At 29.3% G+C, this 20,471-nt stretch overlaps 2 protein-coding genes across 6 annotated transcripts; both read left to right on the top strand.

The window, feature by feature from the left end:
- The first annotated feature begins 5,780 nt into the window (after nt 1-5,780).
- Nucleotides 5,781-11,341, top strand: LOC103488285 (uncharacterized). 5 transcript variants are annotated; one of them, XM_008446957.3, is made up of 10 exons: nt 5,781-5,987; nt 6,663-6,761; nt 6,880-6,994; nt 7,844-7,880; nt 8,045-8,114; nt 8,744-8,848; nt 9,724-9,874; nt 10,000-10,082; nt 10,693-10,786; nt 10,869-11,341. In XM_008446957.3, the coding sequence occupies exons 2-10, from the start codon at nt 6,731-6,733 to the stop codon at nt 10,963-10,965; spliced, it is 783 nt and encodes a 260-aa protein (XP_008445179.1). In that variant the 5' UTR covers nt 5,781-5,987; nt 6,663-6,730; the 3' UTR covers nt 10,966-11,341. The 5 variants fall into 5 exon arrangements, with proteins under 5 accessions (XP_008445179.1, XP_008445177.1, XP_008445180.1 ...); XM_008446955.3 differs by lacking the exon at nt 5,781-5,987 and adding an exon at nt 5,996-6,132; XM_008446958.3 differs by lacking the exon at nt 5,781-5,987 and adding an exon at nt 6,218-6,313.
- A 5,605-nt stretch (nt 11,342-16,946) lies between these two features.
- Nucleotides 16,947-18,934, top strand: LOC103488288 (RNA-binding protein involved in heterochromatin assembly dri1). The gene is made up of 4 exons (XM_008446959.3): nt 16,947-17,162; nt 17,243-17,645; nt 18,328-18,423; nt 18,593-18,934. The coding sequence occupies exons 2-3, from the start codon at nt 17,272-17,274 to the stop codon at nt 18,419-18,421; spliced, it is 468 nt and encodes a 155-aa protein (XP_008445181.1). The 5' UTR covers nt 16,947-17,162; nt 17,243-17,271; the 3' UTR covers nt 18,422-18,423; nt 18,593-18,934.
- The last annotated feature ends 1,537 nt before the right edge of the window (nt 18,935-20,471 follow it).

The raw sequence follows: 20,471 nt of genomic DNA, 5'->3' as shown, positions 1-20,471 counted from the left end.
CGTGTTCTTCATTTTTTTTGTTTCAATCGTCATGAATAGAATAGTTGCAAGTCATGTATTTGTTGAATCCTGAAGGATTGAAATGGACGAGTTTCCCAACTGTCAAGACTTTGGGTAATGTTCTGATGAGTCCTAAATAGGTAAATTCTAGTTCTTTGAACTCCATATTAAAATTTTCTTACCAACTTCAATTTTAGATTACACGAATTCAAGTTTCTAAAACTAAATTTGTTTAATTAAACATTTAAACATAGTGATTTCTTAGATGTGCGTCAACTTGAAGATGCCAAAATCATATCCGACAAAAAGCATATGCACTAAATTTATATATACATTGCCTTTAATATAATTTAAACCCAAGCCGTTGTACCAATTAAATATCTAAAATGTAATATAAAAATGAAGTAGTGGCGACAGCATCTATTTTATAATACAAATAAATGGATTTGAAGGTGATTAAGAGATCTATTTTAGTCCCATCGCGTATTATTCCAAATATCAAATACCAACTTAGTAATACACAAAGGATTTTTTTTTAGTACCAAAGAGTTGACAACTTTTCTTAAAAAAAAAAAAAAAAAAAAAAAAAAAAAGGCAACATCTTTATCTTTATGTTTTAAATATCCATTTTTAACCAAAGTAAAAGTAGTGCTTCATAACTTTAGTTTTGAAAAACAGCATAACCGATTTTGGCAAAATGGTCAATCTTTCAATAAGAGAAATTTGACTTTTTGACTTGGGGACCAAAATTTCCCTCCCAAGTGCATTAAAACGACATACTTTCTATTTGATAGGAATATGGGGTGAAATAAAATTATTTTTTTGAATAAATAACATATAAATATATACTCATTGAACACCCATCAAATCAGAAAATACAGAAAAATCTTTTCATATCCAAAATTTAAGAATATTTTGTTTTAGTATAGCATGCAAATGATGGGAGTGAAAATGAATAGAACAAGACAATTTGTATTCGGCAATATTTTGGATTGGACTATTGATGTAATGAGAAGCATTAATTCTCATACTACAAGATTTTTTTTTCTTAGAAAAAATAATAAAAAAGACGGAACAAGACGCCAATTTGGAAAAAAAGTTATTTCTCTTTTGTAAAGAGAACCTTCATTTTATCTTTTTAAAGTTAGAGCAATTGCTATCTTTAAAAATTTGATTATAATGTTGACTTAAAGGAATGTCCTCACATGAATATAAAATTATATAATCGATGAAGATTCTCTGCTGAAAGGAAAAAAAAAATTTAAATATATATATATATATATATTAATTTTCATTCTCTCCCAACAAAACTCTTTAGATCAATTTGAGAGATTTTGGGTCTAGTTTTATGAATATTTGGTCTCTAAATTTTAAAAATATCATGTATTTAGCTATGGGTTTAATTTTATTTGGTCTTGAAGTTATCCCTCGTTCTGTTTTCATTTGGTATCTAAGTTTCAATATTTACACTTTTAACTTTGATTTTTAACCAAAGAGTTATCGATTGTTTTTAATGTAAGTATGCTTTATTAATTAATCTCTACCATATTAAAAGATGCAATGTAGGAAGTATCCATACATGTCTTTTTCGCTCTCACATTATTCATAAATTTCTATTTTGTCCTTTATCGTGTGGTTGTGACTTTTCAAATGTGAGTGTCTGTTTGAAAGACAATAGAAGTGACGTTTGAGAGACAATATATATGACTTTTAAAATTTTTAATTTACATAATAAATTATTATATGTTTAAAATAAGTACAATTGATGTTAGCAGGATTTGACTCTTCGAGATACGACGCAACTTGGATGCATCTACTCGAGGTTAGGTTTTTATGCACATCAAATTGGTCAATCTATTCTTCCAATATATATGAAACATCTAAAGAGTAAAACAAAAACAAAATAAATACATAAAAATATTTACTTGAATGAAAGTAGTAATAAACATGGTGAAACACGCGTTATTCCATGACTTCCCAGTATGTGTCAGTAACATACATAATATCTATTTATTTCCTTATTATAGGTTAAAAATCACTATTTAAAAGATAATTAGAACTATAAGCTAAACGTACTAACTTACAAGAGTGAAAAAAAAAAAGATTATAATTAATTAAGTTTTACTATTTTCATTCCTAAAATAACTCGTAAAAAATCGAAAAATTTTGAAATCAACTCGAAATCTAAAAACTAAATATACTTCATTTCGATAAATCTAGAAACAATATATAAACTAAACATGAAAACATATTTTCACCCTTAATTATTTTAACATTTAAAGAGGGTTTGTGTGTGGGCGACTCTTTTATGTTTGAAGGGAAAAAAAAGAAAAGAAAAAGAAAAAGAATGATGATTTAGATCGTTGAATTGAAATGGAGGATTAAAAGAATTGTTGGAGGTAGAAGAATCTTTTCAAATACAAGAAATCAAAGAAGATCTCAAATTTTTCTTAGCTGTCTTGCATAGGGCTTTCATTCTAAAATTGACCAATTTCTCGTATTCCTTTTATCATTGGGGTTTATAATGAAGATGAAGAAAGTTACTACATACGTGTTGCGTATTGAGTAATAGTATAAAATGTGCATCACATTAATATGTCCATTTCAAATTTTGGATAAAATCTCTCTCTTTGTCACATTTCATTTCCTAAAGTTTCTTTTAACCTTTTTTTTTTTTTTATATATATATATATTTTCCTATCTTGTCTTAACTTTTCTTTTTTCTTTCACACTCATACATATATACTTCAATATCTTCTTAAAATATTATAACATTATGCTATATATATATGAAAGGGAGAGGTGAACTAATTTACATCTTATTTTGTTCACTATATCTTTTTATATATTTCCTATTTTGTTCCTCGTTATATCTCTTACGATTGAAGCTGTAATTACGTATAAAATAATGTGTTTTGTTCGTGTATGAGTGTGCATGCATGATTTAATCACCATATATATGAAAACATTTAATTACAATAAAACGATGGATATATGTTTGATTAGACGTCACGTCCTTGGTCTCGACATAACTATTTAGATCAACACGATGTATTCTAATTTTCATGTATGAGAGTGTGAGTTAGACTATATAGATATGAAATTTCACAATCTAACATGCATAAATAATGTTTAAATAAACAAGCACGTCTTCTTATTGTACTAAGATAAAACTATAAATTTCACGTGCATCACACGTGTTATAATCTAGATTAAATAAAATATATAAAATTTTTATTAGGATTTATTTTAGTACCAATGCAAGGTGAAGTTTCGAGGTTCTAATCATAATATAAATAATATATGCTCTTTTTAAAAAATTATTAATGTGTTTGACTAAGAAGACAGTGTATTTGGAATAACTTTAAAAAAATGATTTTTTTTATAAAAACCTTATATAAAAAAGTAATAATCAAATAAAAGTGAAAAAAATACCTTCAAAAAGTAATTAATGGAGTGAATAGCTTCTATTGAATAACGAAGAAAATCACCTTCTTATTATAATTGAAATAACAAAGAATTCTATCACTCGTTTGGCTTGGACCAAAAGAAAAACCAAATCTTTTATGAAAAGTTGTACCCTACCAATTATGTCATATTTCTACCATTCTTTAATACTATTTTAGCTCATATATATTTAAAATTTAGGAAAATTATTAAAAATAACAAAATAAAATAAAAAAGGTGAAACTATTTAAAGATTATATAGCAAAAACACGTTGATTCTTTCAACGAACTTTACTATATTTTATAAATAATTTTAATATTTTGTTATTTTTGAAAATATCCTTAATTTTGACCCATAAAATTTTAATAAATCTTAAGATGGTCCAAAGCTTCTTTAGGGTTGATTTCTAACTTTTTTTTTTTTTTTTTTTTTTTAATCTATTAACATTATCACTGCAAATTTTAAAAATATATTCACAATGAGTAAAATAGAAAGAAAGGTACCAAAATAGCATTTTAACTTTTAACTATTATAATACAAAGTTAAAATAAATCTAGTTTTTTTTTTCTTTTCTTCTAAAGAACCTCTTTTAAGTCTTAAATAACAGTGCTAGAAAATAGTGTAATATTTGGAAAACCTAATTTTATTGTATGCATTGAGGAAATGACACGTTTTTTTTGATAACATGACACTTTTCATTTCCAAAAGATTTTAATTCTAAAGTTGAATTTCATTTCCTTTTGGGCCAATAATAACGATCGATTCCATAAAGAGGTTGCCCTCATCAACTCTTTCTCCAACAACAAAAGAAAAGATACTTATCACTAAATTTCGTTCCACTTCCCAATTACATTTTAAAGAAATAAAAGTCCATTTATTCTAAAATTTTAAGAATTTTATTATTGATATAGATGACGTATACATCGTAATACTTTGATCATATTTATAAATGTTTTTAAAACTTTGTAATTTAAAATAGTTTTTCAAACTTTAGAGTTAGTTTATAATAAATTTTATGTTCTTCCTTCAATAATGATAGAAGTTTCCCTTTTTACAAGTTTAATATAAAATAAAAATTTTCAAGAAAATAATGTTTTTATTAATTGATTTGTAATAACTAAATTTAAAATTTAAAACCAATTCTTACAAATACAATATTAATGATAATTATTACATTATATTTCACCTAAAAAGAGTATGCAACTAAACACTCACTTCACTCATCTAATTTCTAAACTAAGGCCCAGAGATTTGGAAGGTGACAAAAAATCATATGTTTTGAATCATTACATTTTCTTTTGAAGAAAAAAAAATCTCAAAAATCTAAACCATATTCATGAAAACATCATTACATGATTGAAAAAGTACTTTACAAAATGCTTTTTCTTTTTCCTCTCACTGGATATTTACATTCCAAACACGTAATTATTGATCTAGAAATTTTTAGAAGATTTAGAGAAAGAAAAGGTTGAAACTTGATGGTTATTATGTGAGAGTGAAGGCTACTATATAAATTTTTCTAATTAAATGTAATTCTACATTTAACTCAAAATTTGTTCTTCTTTCTTAGAATGTCTATTATATTTTTCGATGTAGTTAGTTTAGCTTTTTTTTTTTTTTTAATTTTAAAAAGTATATATTTGAGCAAACTTGTATACTTTTTTTTTTAAGTTTTTAATTATATTCTTACCTTATCAACTCATTTATTGTTTATTAAAGTGAGCTAGACACAATGACATTAATATAACATTCGTTTTTAAGGTCAAATACATAATTCCTACAATTGTACTAAAAAAAGACATCGGTTATTTCTTTTAAGGTTGAGTGGTTTTCCTTTTTAACAACTATTCTTCTTAAAGTTGATGATAATTGTCATCCATACAACCATGGCACTACACATAAGGTTAATTTATTTTATAAACATACAACCATATAACATTCCTAAATTAATTTAAAAACTCAATGGATATTGACTTAATTTTATAATTCACTTTTCTAAAGAATATAATTCCATACGTAATGAAAATGCCACTTTTACAAAATTTTGAAGGTTAAGAAAACATTTATCATTATTTATTTAAAGTATAAAGAATCAAATTAAGTATTAGTTTAGATAATTGATATGTGGTGTGTTGAGAGGCGTAAATATTGTACTAGAAAATGACAATAAAAGGGTAATGAAATTATAAATTTCATGCATGCCCTTCACTAAAAACCAAGCTAAGTAAAATAGTAGAGTGAAAATGGAGGGAGTGCGAATAAGTAATTACTGAGGGAACCTATTGTAAGAGAGTAGCCGTTGTTTCTGGACTTTCTGGGCCACATTGGTTCCTTCGGCCATTTGAAGTAAATATGAACAAAACATCAGAAAAAGAAAAGTAAAAGAGAAAAAAGAAAAGAAAGAGAGAAGAAGAAGAAGAAGAAGGAAGAGAAAGCAGTGTGAAGGGAAGACGAAAGGAAATAGCTTTTTACAAAAGAGAGTGAAACTAGAAAAAGCACTTATGCTTTTTGTTTGTTAAACACTTGAACCCCTAAATTGGTATATAAAATACCTTAAAACCCTCTTCACTTTCTCTTCTTCACATTCATATTTTGAAATAAAACTTAAACAAATCCATTGTATTTCAGATCTTTCCTACTAATTCTTCTTTTCATCAATGCTTAGCTGAACATTCAACTTTTGGGTCTGTAATTTGATGGGTGTCTTTTCATTCTTTATTTATTGTATTGTGTTGTATTGTATTGTATACCCTTTTCTTTTTTCTTTGTTTTTTGTCCTTTTGGTTGAAAATTTTCATTAGTTGCTATATTCTTGTGTTGCTGTAGTTGAAATGCTTTACCCTTGTGGCTTGTCCTGCATTCAAGGCATAGATTCTTTTCCTCTCGCTCTCTTGCCCTCGCAATCCCTCTTTTTGTTGCTCCCTCTGTGGCATTTATAAACTGAAGAGCTGCGTCAGCTCAGCTCCTTCGTTTTCTGTATCGATGCTTTAATCTCTTGTGGATTCTTTTTTGCCCATAAAGAGCTCTTACCTTTTTCTTCCCCCCACCCACCCTTTTATCTCTCCTTTTTTGAGATGCCCTTTCACTTTTTTTTTAGTATTTTAGGACTGTGTTACTTGAGTAGCTAATGTAAAATTGATGGGTTTTAGTTCCATTTCTCCCTTCCCAAATGCATATAAATACAGTTGGTCAATTCTAAATCTCTTCATTGCAGGAACTAATTCCAACGTCTAACTTGTGGCCTGTGTTGCTTTGCTTCCAACATTTTTTTGTGGAAAAACAATGAGCTATAACAGCTCTACTGTGGGCTCTGGTTTGTTCATTTTCTGTTCATTTTATTTTATTGGTTTACCGTCCTTAAGAACAAATGGCTTAGCTTTCATTTATGCATCTGGGTTTTTCCCCCTCAACTTTTTGCTCCACTATGTCAGGTAGTAGAACTGGCAGGATGACCTTTGAGTTTGGGAGGACCCATGTGGTCAGGCCTAAAGGGAAGCATCAGGCAACTATTGTTTGGTTACATGGCCTAGGTGATAAGGGATCAAGGTACTAATGACTTGTCTTCTTTATGTTCTCCTCCCTATTTGGGCAGCTTATTAGAGTTATTTTGCTAATTTTTGGTTGACTTACTTTGAATGAGGTTAAGAAGAAACTTTGGGGTACTGATTGAGTATGAAACACTCACTTTGAACTCTATGGTACATTACATGCAAGTTTCAAACTTTCCATTCTAATTAGTGGATTATATCTGAGTAGAAGACTTTCTTTTTGTCTTCCATGCCAAAAGGAAAGAAGTGGCTGAGTGAGAGAATGTCAGTGTCTTGTCCTTTCTTCTTGTGTATGTTCATATATAGAAAGTTTGACAAATTGTATATGCCTTTACTAGAGATTCTTATTCTGGTTTTTTTTATGGGGGAAGGCAATGGTACATTGCTTAAAAAAATATTGCTAGTTGGCATTTTATGTCATATCTTTGATTCTAAGCTATATTGAGATTTTGCCTCTATATGACAAATTGATGAATGGGGACCACATCATGTTTTTTGTCCTTGAGAATTAGAAAAACCAAAATTCAATATAAAATAATGATCATTATTATAATTTATGAGTCTAACCAATATCAAACATTTACATCATGAAAGGAGGGCTGGTTTCTTCATTATTGGGTAACCAACAAGAGTGTGGTCCCAGTTCCAAATGTTTGTGAATCTGTTTGGAGGTTGTTTTTGTATTCTTTCATCCGTAATCTGCAAACTTGACAAATCCTTTTAAAATTGTTGTTATTGAATTTTAGAAAGCTTAGCGGCATAAGCATTTGTATGTCGTTGGAATGATGGAAGTTATGGCGTAATGAGGACATCTAATTTATTATTGAATTATTTTTAAACTTTTCAGTTGGTCTCAGCTCTTGGAAACTCTTCCTCTACCAAACGTAAGGCTACTTGTACATGAACCTATACTTTTCGTTCTAAAGAAAATTTAAATCCTAGTTTCACTATGTTCCAGCATGTAAACTTGTAGTAAACTTGATCGATAAAGTTTTAAGTGTTGTTTAATATGATCAACTAACAAAGTAAATTACAAACTCGGTTGCAGATTAAGTGGATTTGTCCTACTGCTCCTACTCGACCCGTGGCATTATTTGGTGGATTTCCTTGCACTGCTTGTAAGATATTCATCTTGAAATTTCTAATTACTGCTCTAGTTGAAAAAATCCTGGACTTAACAAAACGTAGTTATTAGGGGGTGTCAGGCTCTCGAGATAGACTTGAAGCCTGACTCAAGTTGAATAAGTGTCTTATGTCTGGTAAGTTGATTTTTAACTCCAGGCTATGAATTTTTTTAATCTCACAAGGTACATAAATCAATATTATATAATGGGTTAAAGGGTGTTTGGCCCACAGGTTAGGTTTAAAGAACTTAAGGTTAATAAGTCATTCTGTTGGCAAGTTGATTTGTTTGCCCTATGCTAGGAATTTTTTAATCTCACAAGGAATTTAAACTCTTATTATATAAACTCAAGTTGATGAAAATCACCTTCCTTCTATGTGCTAATGTTCTGTGTTTACAAATTAGAGAACTTGTATCAAACAGAAATTATTCAAATCTAGATTAACTTGAAATTATTTTGTGCAATTGAGAAATAAACTACCCAAATCTCATAGACAAAATTATTAAATTTGGGAGCCAAATATCTCCTTAGTTTTTAGTGTAAATGAGAAAAATATATTTGTACCTGGAATTAGTTCTACTCAAATTTTTAACATTATGAGGACCTCCCCTGTTTCGTATCAGGGTTTGATGTGGGAGATATTTCAGAAGATTCTCCTGATGATTTAGAAGGCTTGGATGCTGCAGCATCACATGTTGCTAATCTTTTGTCTACAGAACCTGGTGATAGTATGTTTCTTCTTGAAAAGCATTTTAACCATCAACTCAACTATCATGTACTTACCAGTTGAAACTGCTGATACTTAACACATCTTCCCCTCATCGTATCATCACCAACCCCCCCCCCCCCCCCCCCCCCCCCCCAGCTGAGCTGCTGTTTGTTACTTAACTTATGCAACTATTCTACAGTTACTATAATAAGTCAGCTATTCGTTTAACCACCCTGCACGTTGACCTAATTGTCAATAGGGCAAGTGGACAAAGTAAAAACTTTGGAAGAATGAGTTCAAACCTTACGTGGTTACCTGCTTAGGATAATAGATTTGTGGTAAGTAGGGTAAATTGGTTGTCCTATGATTAGTTGAGGTGTGGGTACTCTAGTCTGAACATCACAAAGATCTAAAACGATAACAATAATTAGAGTCTTTAGTTTTCAACTTTATCGTGTATAGGGAACTATTATAGTCATTATTTAACTTGATCATCAGTATGATGCTCCCCTGGTTGGTCAAAACATGAGGGAGATGGAATATCTTATTAGATTACCCAATATTGTTCTGTCAAGGAGTCAAACCGGCAGTTCTTATATGGTTTCGAAATGAAGCTCAATTATGATTTATGAATTGTATGTAGGTGGGTATAGATTTCATCTACGGTCTCATATCATTTTTGCAGCTGATACTTGGTGTTTGATGTACAAATTTGTTTTCTTCTCACTTTATCTGATTTAAGATACCTGGAGGACATTCTGTAACTCTCCATTGTCACCCTCACAATCCAAGAATTCCTTTTCTCACTTGTTAAGATGTAGTTGGGCCGTTTTTTTCCTTTTTTTTTTTTTCCCTTTTTCTCCAGTTTTAATTAATTCTACTATGCTTCAACAGTTAAACTTGGTATTGGAGGCTTCAGTATGGGTGCTGCAACTGCAATTTACTCTGCATCATGCCGTATTCTTGGGCAATATGGAAATGGAAACCTATACCCCATTAACCTTAGTGCAGTTGTTGGGCTCAGCGGCTGGCTTCCTTGTTCAAGGTTTTACTTTTGTTATTTGAACTATAAAGAGGCAGAAACACACAGTCAGGCATTAGAAAGCCTACATAGGTGGTATTTATTGTTAAGTACACTTATTTTTTTTCATCAAATGCTTTTTGTTGTAGATCTTTGAGGAACCAGATTGGTGTGTCACATGAAGCTGCAATGCGGGCTGCCTCTCTGCCCATTTTACTCTGTCATGGTTCAGGTACTTATATTCTTTTTTGTATGTTGATAGAAAGATAGTTACCCACAATGGACGCCGACTAAGCACCACATCCCACTTTCTGCTGCTCCATTCATTTTTATATGTTGTAATTTATCACTGATTTGTCTGCAATACTTTTCATCACTGTTCTTGTGAGAAAAATGATTTCTCTTAGTTCCCTTAATTCTACTGACTGCTTATGGACGTAGCAGCAAACCAATTTATTTAGCTTCTCGTCTTTCAGGCTGCACAGCCATTATTCCAAAAAACATTTAGGCTTCTGGACTCTGGTTTAAAGCCTTTAGTTTATGCAAGTCATTTAGCCTTAGGAATCTCGACATTTCAGTGACTTAACTCAAAAGTGTTTAAGAGAATGATTTTTGAGATTGGAAATGATGGGTGCAAGACATCGACCAAAAGTAGCTCTAACCCATCAGATCAACGTTACCTGTCTTTCCAAACGCCCATGCTTAAGTTTTGCTTTATTAAGTACATTCCAGTCAAGTTTGAACTGCTGCTGGGTTGAAATGTCCTATATCAAGTGAACTTTGTTCAAGGTACACTTAATTACCATGAGAATCAATTTCACATTACATGCTGTTGGTTACAGGTGATGATGTCGTTGCTTACAAACATGGCGAGAAATCTGCACATACTTTAAGTTCAGCTGGATTTAGAAATCTAACATTTAAAGCCTATAACGGGTATGTTAGTATCTTGGTTTCTAGTGCTTCTCGTTTTGTATGTTTGATAACAAGTAACAAAAAGATGGGATCTTGGCAACAGGCTGGGACATTACACCATTCCTGAGGAGATGGATGTTGTCTGTCAATGGCTGACAGTAATTTTGGGGCTCGATGGCTTACGATTAGTTGACCACTGAAGATGTTACGGAGAAAAGCATGGAGATAAACGAGGAAGACCACTTTTAGGTTTGTAACAAAAAATGGTAGAGATGGTCGAGCGTAGGGGCGGCAGTGTGAATGGCCATAGTTATAAGTTCTTTAATTTTGGTTGTTTCGTTAGTAAAGAATAAACCATTGCCTTTCTGGTTTCTGGTCTTTAGCAAATCTGATAGAGTTATTATCTACGTTTTCCTTTTTCTATTTTGTTTTTTTAGCCTAAGTGTGGGGGTATACGAATCTGAGAAATTTTTTCTATGTTGTAATCTAAATATAGATCCTTTTTCTAAATCTACATATGGCTACCTACTAATTACCACATATCACAATCAATGTCCAATCTTCTAGTTCTTATAATTCTTGATCTTTCTTTTGTTTATTACGTTTTTCTGTTTATCTTTAGTTATATGAATGAAACATGAATGATTTATTTTGACTATTTAGTTGTTTTAAAAAGATAAAACATGTTTGTTAGACCTTGTAGAGGATCAAAAGTATTCAATTTCTTTGTTAGAACATATTTACATATATAAAAAAAGTCCACAAATAAATCCAATGCACATTAACTAAAAATACTGAACATATCCTTTATATAGAAAAACAAATAAATTGTAACCTGTGTTTCTGTAATGTTCTTCTGTGTCAACCAATGGCTTAGGATTGGGCTCACCCACCTGCATTGTAGTTGGATGGGGAATCACTTTTGTCATTAATCTTCAATAAATATTTAATTGTACACTTTCAAATGCTATTCTGATGGGATCAAAATTGGTTTGGAATGCTATACTTTGTACTGATGCTTTATCATAATTGCACTTGATTTCTCATAATTACCAAATGATAAATAACAACTACATTATGTTTACGACAACAAAAATTTATTTGTCACTTTATTTTATTTTTTCTGGACGAATTACTAGTGCAATTATATTGATTTAACCTAGGATATTAAAAGAAAACATACAACTTAGAAGTCTTTGCAAAGAAAATTAACATACAAAGAAAAGCAGAGTCCAATCTCTTGAAAAACTAAAAAGACAGACATGGTTTTTTCTTGGGTCAAAAGTAAAAAATTTGTTGAATTGATCCCAAAAAAGAAGCTAATATTGTTCATCATTTTTCCACATGAATCCTCCAGATAATTAGGAGAGAAAAGTCAAGACTAAAACTTTTAAGAATCAAATCTTTCATTCACAGTAGAACATAGTGAAATTGAGCCATATGAAGCACCCAATTACTGAATAGCATACAAAAATACAGGAATATTATTTCTGTTCTGGGATTTAGTTATATTCTTTGATTTAATATGAATATGCGTTATACAAAGCGAAAGATGTATTTAACCTGAAAAGCTCCTCAAAATGTTTCTTTGGTATTGCATTCATGAAAAAATTGAGACCTAAAATCCAAAGCAATCCTGATAGATAGATAGCTACATGGATCATGGGGTAGTCTAAATCTACCTCTAATACATGGTAATAATTAATAAAACTAAGAGAAAATAAACCTAATTAAAACAAAAAAAGTTTATGAAGTCAATTTAATTTCTTTTCTTTTACAATAATTCGTCACAAACCCAAATATTTTACCATTAACGTTATCATTTGAGATTATTACGTCAGGAAACAGGTACGGACATATAGGGCAGTTTAGTATATTGGGCTCTAATGTTTAGACCGAGATGGGCCAAGTCCAACAACAGCCATCATCAACTAATGAGGAGTTTTCGTGGCCCAGCTTAAGCCCAAACCACAAACCATTTCAAAGCCCAGTTTGAATTTACAATTTTTTTAAAAAAAATTATAAAGCTGCAAAATCTTTTCATTTTTTATGTTTACATAAAAAATTATAATATATTGGGAGACTTTTTAAATACTTATATATTTTTTTAAAAAATATATATATGTATTTGAATTAAAAAGGAAAGGTGGATATTATTATGAAGTGTTAATTGGAGGGAAGGGATTGAGAGATGTAAAAAAAGAAGGGAAATAAAAGGAAGGAATGAATAGTTGGGGACTTTGAGAGCATAATGTAAAAGATTTTGGAGGACTAAAAAGTAAAAGAAAAGAGACAACTTTTATCATTGTTATGACGTTTTAGTTTTACTCCCATTCCTATTTCCTATATAATACATCTTCGCCACGCCACATGCCCGCCTCACGTGCGTTCATCCCAACTCCCCATTTACCTTAAAAACACTTTTTTTTTTTAAAAAAAAACTATTTTACCATTTTTTTTTTTGTTTTTAAATTATTCTATAGCTTTCTAACCCTAATCTTAATTTACAAAATGTTTTAGATCAACCATAATGTTATTTATTCTTTTCCTTTAAAGTTGGAGGTTAAAATCTTTACATTGTATGAGAAAAATATACATTTAACGTAACAAATTTACTACATATATTCTATTTTCGTTAGATTATCGAACCTTATTTTTAATTTATTTTAAATTTAGAAATAATATTTCATCAAGTTGACTTTTGAATTTCATAAGTTAATTAATATATGTTATTGAATTTAGAATTTTCATGGAAAAAAGTTCATTTATACTCCAAATCTTTTGCGAATTGCATCATACAAAATTTTAAACTTATATTTTGATAAGAAAGTCAATATAGACATTTATTGGTGATTTATATATGTTTCATTTAAAACATTGATTGACCTAAAAACTTAGACCCAACAAGTGAGAATCAATTTTAGTTGAGGAGGAAATACCATTGGAAGAGCTTGAATATAGAAGCTCTCTAGACCACCACTTACTCTCATACTATCCTAACTTACTGGTGAGACCAAAAAACTTGAGCTAATAGATTTCTTTTAAATTTAATATTATATCATTCAACAATTTCATTCAAAATCAACTCAAAATTACCTTGACATGATTTTTTTTTTCAAAATTCCACCAAAAAGTAACTAGAAAAATTCTTCTAAAATAAAAAGAGAGAGAGAGAGAGAGAAAAAAAAGGAATACAGGAAGATAAAAAAAACCATTAAAAATTAATTTCTACTATTAATTTGATACCAATGTTTTCCTCTGATTTTAGGTTAATCTCTTGAGATGGATTTTATACCTGTGTTTCAATTTATTAATGATTTAAAAAGAAAATTCACTTGTAAGTTTTTAAGGAGAATGGGTGTCCGTATGAAAATAAATGAATAAAGGTTTACCAACGTAGCTTTATAGATACAAAATTACAAATTTATGAAAACCGAACGACAATGACTAAACTATAATTTAACCTGAATTATGTTTTATAGAGACAGCTTGGTTAAGGTTTTGTTTGTTGTTATTTTTCAAATTTTCAAAATACGTACATACTTGGTAAGTATTGATTATTCTTCCTTCAACTTTTAAGAATCATGCATATATATATATATAAACAGCTTAAGAAAAAAACTTGAAAACATAAAAAGAGTGGTTTCCGTTTCTACTTTGTTTTTAACTCTAATTTTTCAAAATACTTAAATAAAACCAATTTTTTTTTAGGAAGAATCGATAATCATTGACACGGTGAACAAAATATCTATGTTTCATGATAAAATCACGTGTAGTGAGTTTTTGTATTTTAGTAGTTTTTTATCATACGTGTGTAAATGCTTTGTTTTTTTCGTTATTCTTAAAAAAGAAAACTCATTTTATAAAATCAATTTTGGCTTATAAAGTACACTTAAAAGTTAACAAATTGAACTTTGTAAATACGGTTTGTAAATTTAAAACGGAGAAAACCATCAAATTATCACATTTGCTTTCTAAATTAAAAAAAAAAAGGCTATAAATGAGAACATTACTTAAAACATAAGTAATAAGAAAAAAATGATGAGTTTCAAATGTTTAATTAGAAAATATAAAGCCATGATTAGAAAGTTTATTACAAGAAAACTCGCACATCATTTTAAAATTAAATAATTACTAAACGAGACCCAAATCTTTAATTTTGTATCAACTTGCATTCTAGTTTATTTCTTTCTAAATCAATGGATCAAATTTATGAACCAAACTTGTAATTAAATAAAATAGATTAAAATAATATCATTTTGGTCTTGAACGTGTTCAATTTTAGTCAACATACTTTCAATAATATTGTTCCATCATTTTAGAAAAGATATAGCGTAATTAAGTTCAAACGTTCAATTTTAGTCAACGTACCATCCATAAATCTTAAATTATAAAATTTAAAATTCTTCGCACTAAAATAAAAATATTATTAGTAAATAAAAATTAAATTTGAGAGATGAAATCTGAAATTTATTACAAGTAGTATACATGGACTAAAACAAAATAAAAGTCTCAAATGATATTTTAATTTCAAGTTTTAAAAAATTTATATATGGAAATAGTAACATAAATTAAAATTAAAAAAAAAGAAGAATATTAAAAGGAGAGAGAGATAGAGAGAGAGAGAGAGAGAGAGAGAGAGAGAGAGAGAGAGAGAGAGAGAGAGAGAGAGAATACGTTAGGGTATTTGGAGTTGGGGGTGTGTCGTGGTTATGCATGGAAGCGTTTCTCCCAAAAAGAGAATCGAATCAGTACTCTTCTCCCTATTCCCTTTATTTTTGCTTTTTCTCAGTTTTGTTTCAGCTTTCCTTTACCATTCCCCAAGAAATTAAACACACAAACACACACACATACCCTAATTTCCAATAATTTTAATTTTTCAATTAAAAAAAAAAAGCCAACTCCACATAATAATGATATACCCTTAATTAATTGTGTAAAATTAATATACCCTTTTTATAGTAAGACAATTGTTTATTTACGACAACACTCTATATATATAATTTCATTAAGGAAATAAATTAATTCAATGAAATTTGAAAAAAATAAAAAAAAAAAAAGAGAGGAGAGGAATTAATTGGTGTTTGAAAAAGGTAAATTAGAGAGGAGAAAAGAGAAAGAAAAGATGGTCAAAATTCAAAAATTTGAAACTCCTCGAAAGCTTCTTCTCTCTCCCACCACCATCATCATCATCATCAGTTTCGACTATCTTTATCGAAACTCTCTTAACCATTTTTTTTTAAAATTTTTTTGCTTTGATTTTGAAGCCTTAACACTACATCTCAATCCCATCTTTCTTTTTTGAAAATATATCACTTTAATTATTTTCTAATTTATAGAATTTGTAATTTTTTTTAAAAAAATAATTAATTAAGGATGTTGATGCATGTGGGGTCCTTTTCGGATGAGTTTATAGAATATTCATTTTGTCTGATAATTGAGAAAGTAGAAATTTTGTTCTTCCTTATCCAATTTCATCAGATTCAAAATCTCCAACAACTTGATGTGTATAATTCTGGTGAATTGGAATTGTATGTTATGAAACCTAAGGAAAATGACAATGGGAATTGTAAAGAAAAAAGAAGAAAATAAAAAGAAACGGATGGTGTTTGTTTGTGTTTAATTTGGTTAGTTTTTATCCGATTTTCAATAATGGTATTTTAAAAAATAATACAAAATTAAAATTATTTACAAAATATAACAAAATTCATCCAACTTCCTAACTTATCAATTTTTTTCAATGTTTTATATGCTATTCTTTACAATTTTCCACTTTATAAATCTCCCTAAAAAGTAATTTAAATTTTTTGCAGTAAAATTTATACTATTAAACTCGAAATGAAAAAAAATATTTCCAACCTAAACGGTAAATTTATACTATTAGTGTAATAGTAATTGATACAACATTTTTTTATAGAGATTGAATACTCGATCCTCCATCTTATAGTCATTCTACCAAAAGAATTAAAGTATTCGGATATTAAATTGGAACTACAAAAACTATATAAACAAGCTCAAATGAGTTTAATATATCGACATGAACTCTATTCTTAAAAGTTGGAGGTTCAATATCCGATCGTTACTAAAAAAATATGAAAAATGAAATGGGTAAATAATAAGAGGAAAAAACAAATTTATTTATTTTATAAAAAAGGGAAAAAAAGGACCTAAAACGGCCACTGAGTCAGTGAGTAATTGGTAAGCGAAAGGCAAAGCCAAAAACCTCGTTTTATTCTTCTCGATTTTCGAAATAAGAAAAAGAAAAAAGAAAAAAGAAAAAAAGAAAAATCCAAGTTCTTCACCGGTATAAAAACCACCACCACCGGCTAATTCACCAGAGAAACGTGATCAAGCCATTACAAACCAAACCGCCATCACCTTCAACTTCACGCAGAAGGTAACCCTTTCCGTTACTCATAGTTTTTTCTTCTTTTTAATCAAACCCTAAATTTCCCAGAACTAACACTAAATTTCCAGGAAAAAAGAAAAAAAATATCAACAAAAGGATGAGTCGGCCGGGGGATTGGAATTGCAGGTCTTGCAACCATCTCAACTTTCAAAGGAGAGATTCTTGTCAACGATGTGGAGACCCTAGGGCCGACTTCGGCGGCGGAAGCTACGGCGGTGGACGAGTTGGTGGTTCTTCATCCTTCGGTTTCACTACCGGCCCCGACGTCCGCCCTGGGGATTGGTACTGCACCGTCGCTAACTGCGGCGCTCATAACTTCGCTAGCCGCTCTATCTGTTTTAAGTGCGGCGCCACCAAGGATGAGACTTCCGCCGCCGCTTACGACGGCGATTTGCCCAGAATGAGAGGCTTTAACTTCGGCGGTGCCTCCAACCGCCCTGGATGGAAATCTGGTGATTGGATCTGTGCCAGGTAGGGTTCTTCACTTTTCCTTTAAATTCCATTTCCATCCCCTCCACTTTCTTTAATTTTCTATTTTAGTCCTCAACTTTTCAAAATTTTCTAATATTCTCAATTTTATGTTATTTTACTGATTTTATTTATTACGGTTCTTTACCGGTAAAATTTTGAAATTGATAAAATTTGAGTTTTATTTCATTATTTTGTTGACGCTAATTAATTAACTGTGAGCTTCAAGTACATATTCAATTATCATCCCATTAAAATTTTAATTATTATTATTATTTTGTCGTCTATCGCGATTACTTAATAGCTTCGATCAACTTCAATAGTTTAAAATATTTATCTACAATTTTAGCTATTGTCGTTATTCTGTCGATATCATCATAACTTTAATGAACTTGTTGTCGTTTTTCTACCGATATCTTTGTAGCTTTAACGAACTTAGATACGATGTTAATACATACATTTAAAGTTACATTATTTTCTTTTTATATAAAAGATGACATTATTTATTGAATTAAAGGGTTTGGAGTAAGTTGTTTATTTTCTTTAGAATTTAGACATTAAAATAAATATTTTGATGGTCTAAAAGATGGATTGATTTTGCTTTTATTCAAGAGAGGGTTAAAATATATATGAGGAAGATTTTTTCGACTACTCGTTTTAAATTTTGATGTATATGGAACGACAGATCGGATTGCAATGAGCACAACTTTGCGAGTCGAAGGGAATGCTTTAGATGCAATGCGCCAAGGGATTCCAACAGCAAGTCACCATACTCTTAAAGGTAATTAATTAATTAATTTCCTTCAACAACATAAACAAATTACCATATTTATAAAATTGAACCGTTATATATATTAATAAAACTCATATTATTATTATTATTATAAATAAGTGGCATTTAATTATTTGTCATTCTAATATTATTATTTTGGGAATATTTTATTTTACAGGTGGTGCCAATGGAAGGAATAAATTCTAGCTAGAAAGAAGAGGAGAGTTTCCCATGATACCTGGAACGTCGTCGTTTTGATTTTTCCTTTTTTTGTACCCTCTCTATTTTTCAGTTTCAAAAGTGATTTAAGTGTCTCCTTTTTGACGGGGGAGCTTTAAATTTAGAAGAAGTATGAGATTTCTGCATGCATGCAGAAAAAAAAAAAAAAAAAACTTTGGCAGTACCATTTTAATTAATTAATGAGGCCCCCTATCTTTGTATCCAATTTTCAAATTTATATTAGTAACCTATTTCAAAAAGGAAAAAAAAATTATATTAGTACCCATCTTTTATATTTTAATTAATTGGTAAACTTTCGCTTGATGTTATGTTCTTGTCTCTCTCAATTAAAATATTTTTTCTAATTTTATGTGTTTATTGAGAATTTTTTTCCTGATTTTATTAAATATATGTACTTTAACAAATTAAAAAGTCGTTAATAATAAATCATTTTGTTGTTTGATTTCGTACTTCAAATTAATAATTTATATTTACTTAGGATTTCTTCCTGCATCATTAAAAATTATTTTAGAATATTTTAAAACGTTGATAAACTATGAAAAAAGAGAAGAAGGAAAAATGCCGATGAAAGTAAAATGTAACGGAAAGTCAACAAAATATTATATATTAGTAGAAGAAGATACATAATGTGTGAATCAGCAGACTCAATAATATGGAATGTTGATAGAATTTATATTGAATAATAAGAAAAATTTTCATAGTTTCTTAGATAAAAGGAGTGAAATGCTCCTTCATTAATTTAGATATTTGAATTGAATTTTTATACATATATAATATATTTGTATATATTGACATTTAATCAATACACTCTTATAAAATTAAGATATCAAATTGGAAAAGGACATTTAATTAAGACCTTAATTACAATAATTACTTTTAGGGCACTTCAAAACCTATCTTTAGGGAGCAGTTTAGGAATCTTAATTCTTAGACAAGAGAGAGATTAGATTTAATATGGTCAAGTGGTTCAAAAGAAAGAAGAACCAAAAACAAAAAAAAAAAAAAAAAAAAAAATGAAAGAAAGAAAGAAAGAAAGAAAGAGAGAAAGAAAAAGATAGAAAAGAAAAAGAGGAACATTATGATTTCAGAATGAAGATGAAAGTATACATAATATGGAACAATAACAATAAGTTCAATGTGGTCCAAAAACTCCATTCCCACTTTTAATAAAGCTCCCTCTTTGTGTGACAAAACTAGAAATTCCAAATATGTGCAAGAACCACTTTGTTTAAACCATCCTTTTGAGGTTTATTATAGGTTAACAATCCAATTAATTTCCCAAATTAGTTCTAAGTCTTTAAATATATATTTCCCCCATATCATAATACTATTTACTTTCCAAATAAGTTTGTACCTTTATTATTATTATCATTTTGGAGACGTTTGCCTTAAAACGTAGAGAAAAAAAAAGAAAAAAAAAATGGAGGATTTGATTTTAAATTTGACGGCAATTTTACGTGGGTTAACTATACTGTCTAATTTGATATTTTTATCTGCTATTAGACAACTTAAAGTTAAGTTATGAGATAATTAAAGTATATACTTCACTAAACTCTCAATTATTTCTATTTTTGGATGATGATTCCACCTACTTTTTTGTCAACCCATGTCTAATTAATTAGATGGTTTCAACAAAATCATTGGCTTTATATTAGGATTAACGGATAGGGTTCACTTTGACTAATTCAAGCCAAACTAATAAAAGAGAGAGAAAAAAAAAGAGAATCTAATCCAACTCAAACTAATAATCATAATCAAAATTTTTGGGATTAAATTGCATGTTTTAGTTTGCAAACTTTTGTAAGTTTTTATGTCAA

This window comes from Cucumis melo, chromosome 3, assembly GCF_025177605.1.
Source record: "Cucumis melo cultivar AY chromosome 3, USDA_Cmelo_AY_1.0, whole genome shotgun sequence".
In the NCBI taxonomy this organism is placed as follows: domain Eukaryota; kingdom Viridiplantae; phylum Streptophyta; class Magnoliopsida; order Cucurbitales; family Cucurbitaceae; genus Cucumis; species Cucumis melo.
The sequence above is the reverse complement of the archived record's forward strand: the minus strand, read 5'-3'. Positions and strand labels throughout refer to the sequence as shown.

What these genes read in the sequence shown, in the direction of transcription:
- LOC103488288 (XM_008446959.3), top strand. Translation starts at nt 17,272, where the DNA reads ATGAGTCGGCCGGGGGATTGGAATTGCAGGTCTTGCAACCATCTCAAC. An exon ending in GGTGATTGGATCTGTGCCAG is followed by an intron (nt 17,646 to 18,327) that starts GTAGGGTTCTTC and finishes ATGGAACGACAG; the next exon opens with ATCGGATTGCAATGAGCACA.
- LOC103488285 (XM_008446957.3), top strand. Translation starts at nt 6,731, where the DNA reads ATGAGCTATAACAGCTCTACTGTGGGCTCTG. An exon ending in AAACTCTTCCTCTACCAAAC is followed by an intron (nt 7,881 to 8,044) that starts GTAAGGCTACTT and finishes ACTCGGTTGCAG; the next exon opens with ATTAAGTGGATTTGTCCTAC. An exon ending in GTCTACAGAACCTGGTGATA is followed by an intron (nt 8,849 to 9,723) that starts GTATGTTTCTTC and finishes ATGCTTCAACAG; the next exon opens with TTAAACTTGGTATTGGAGGC.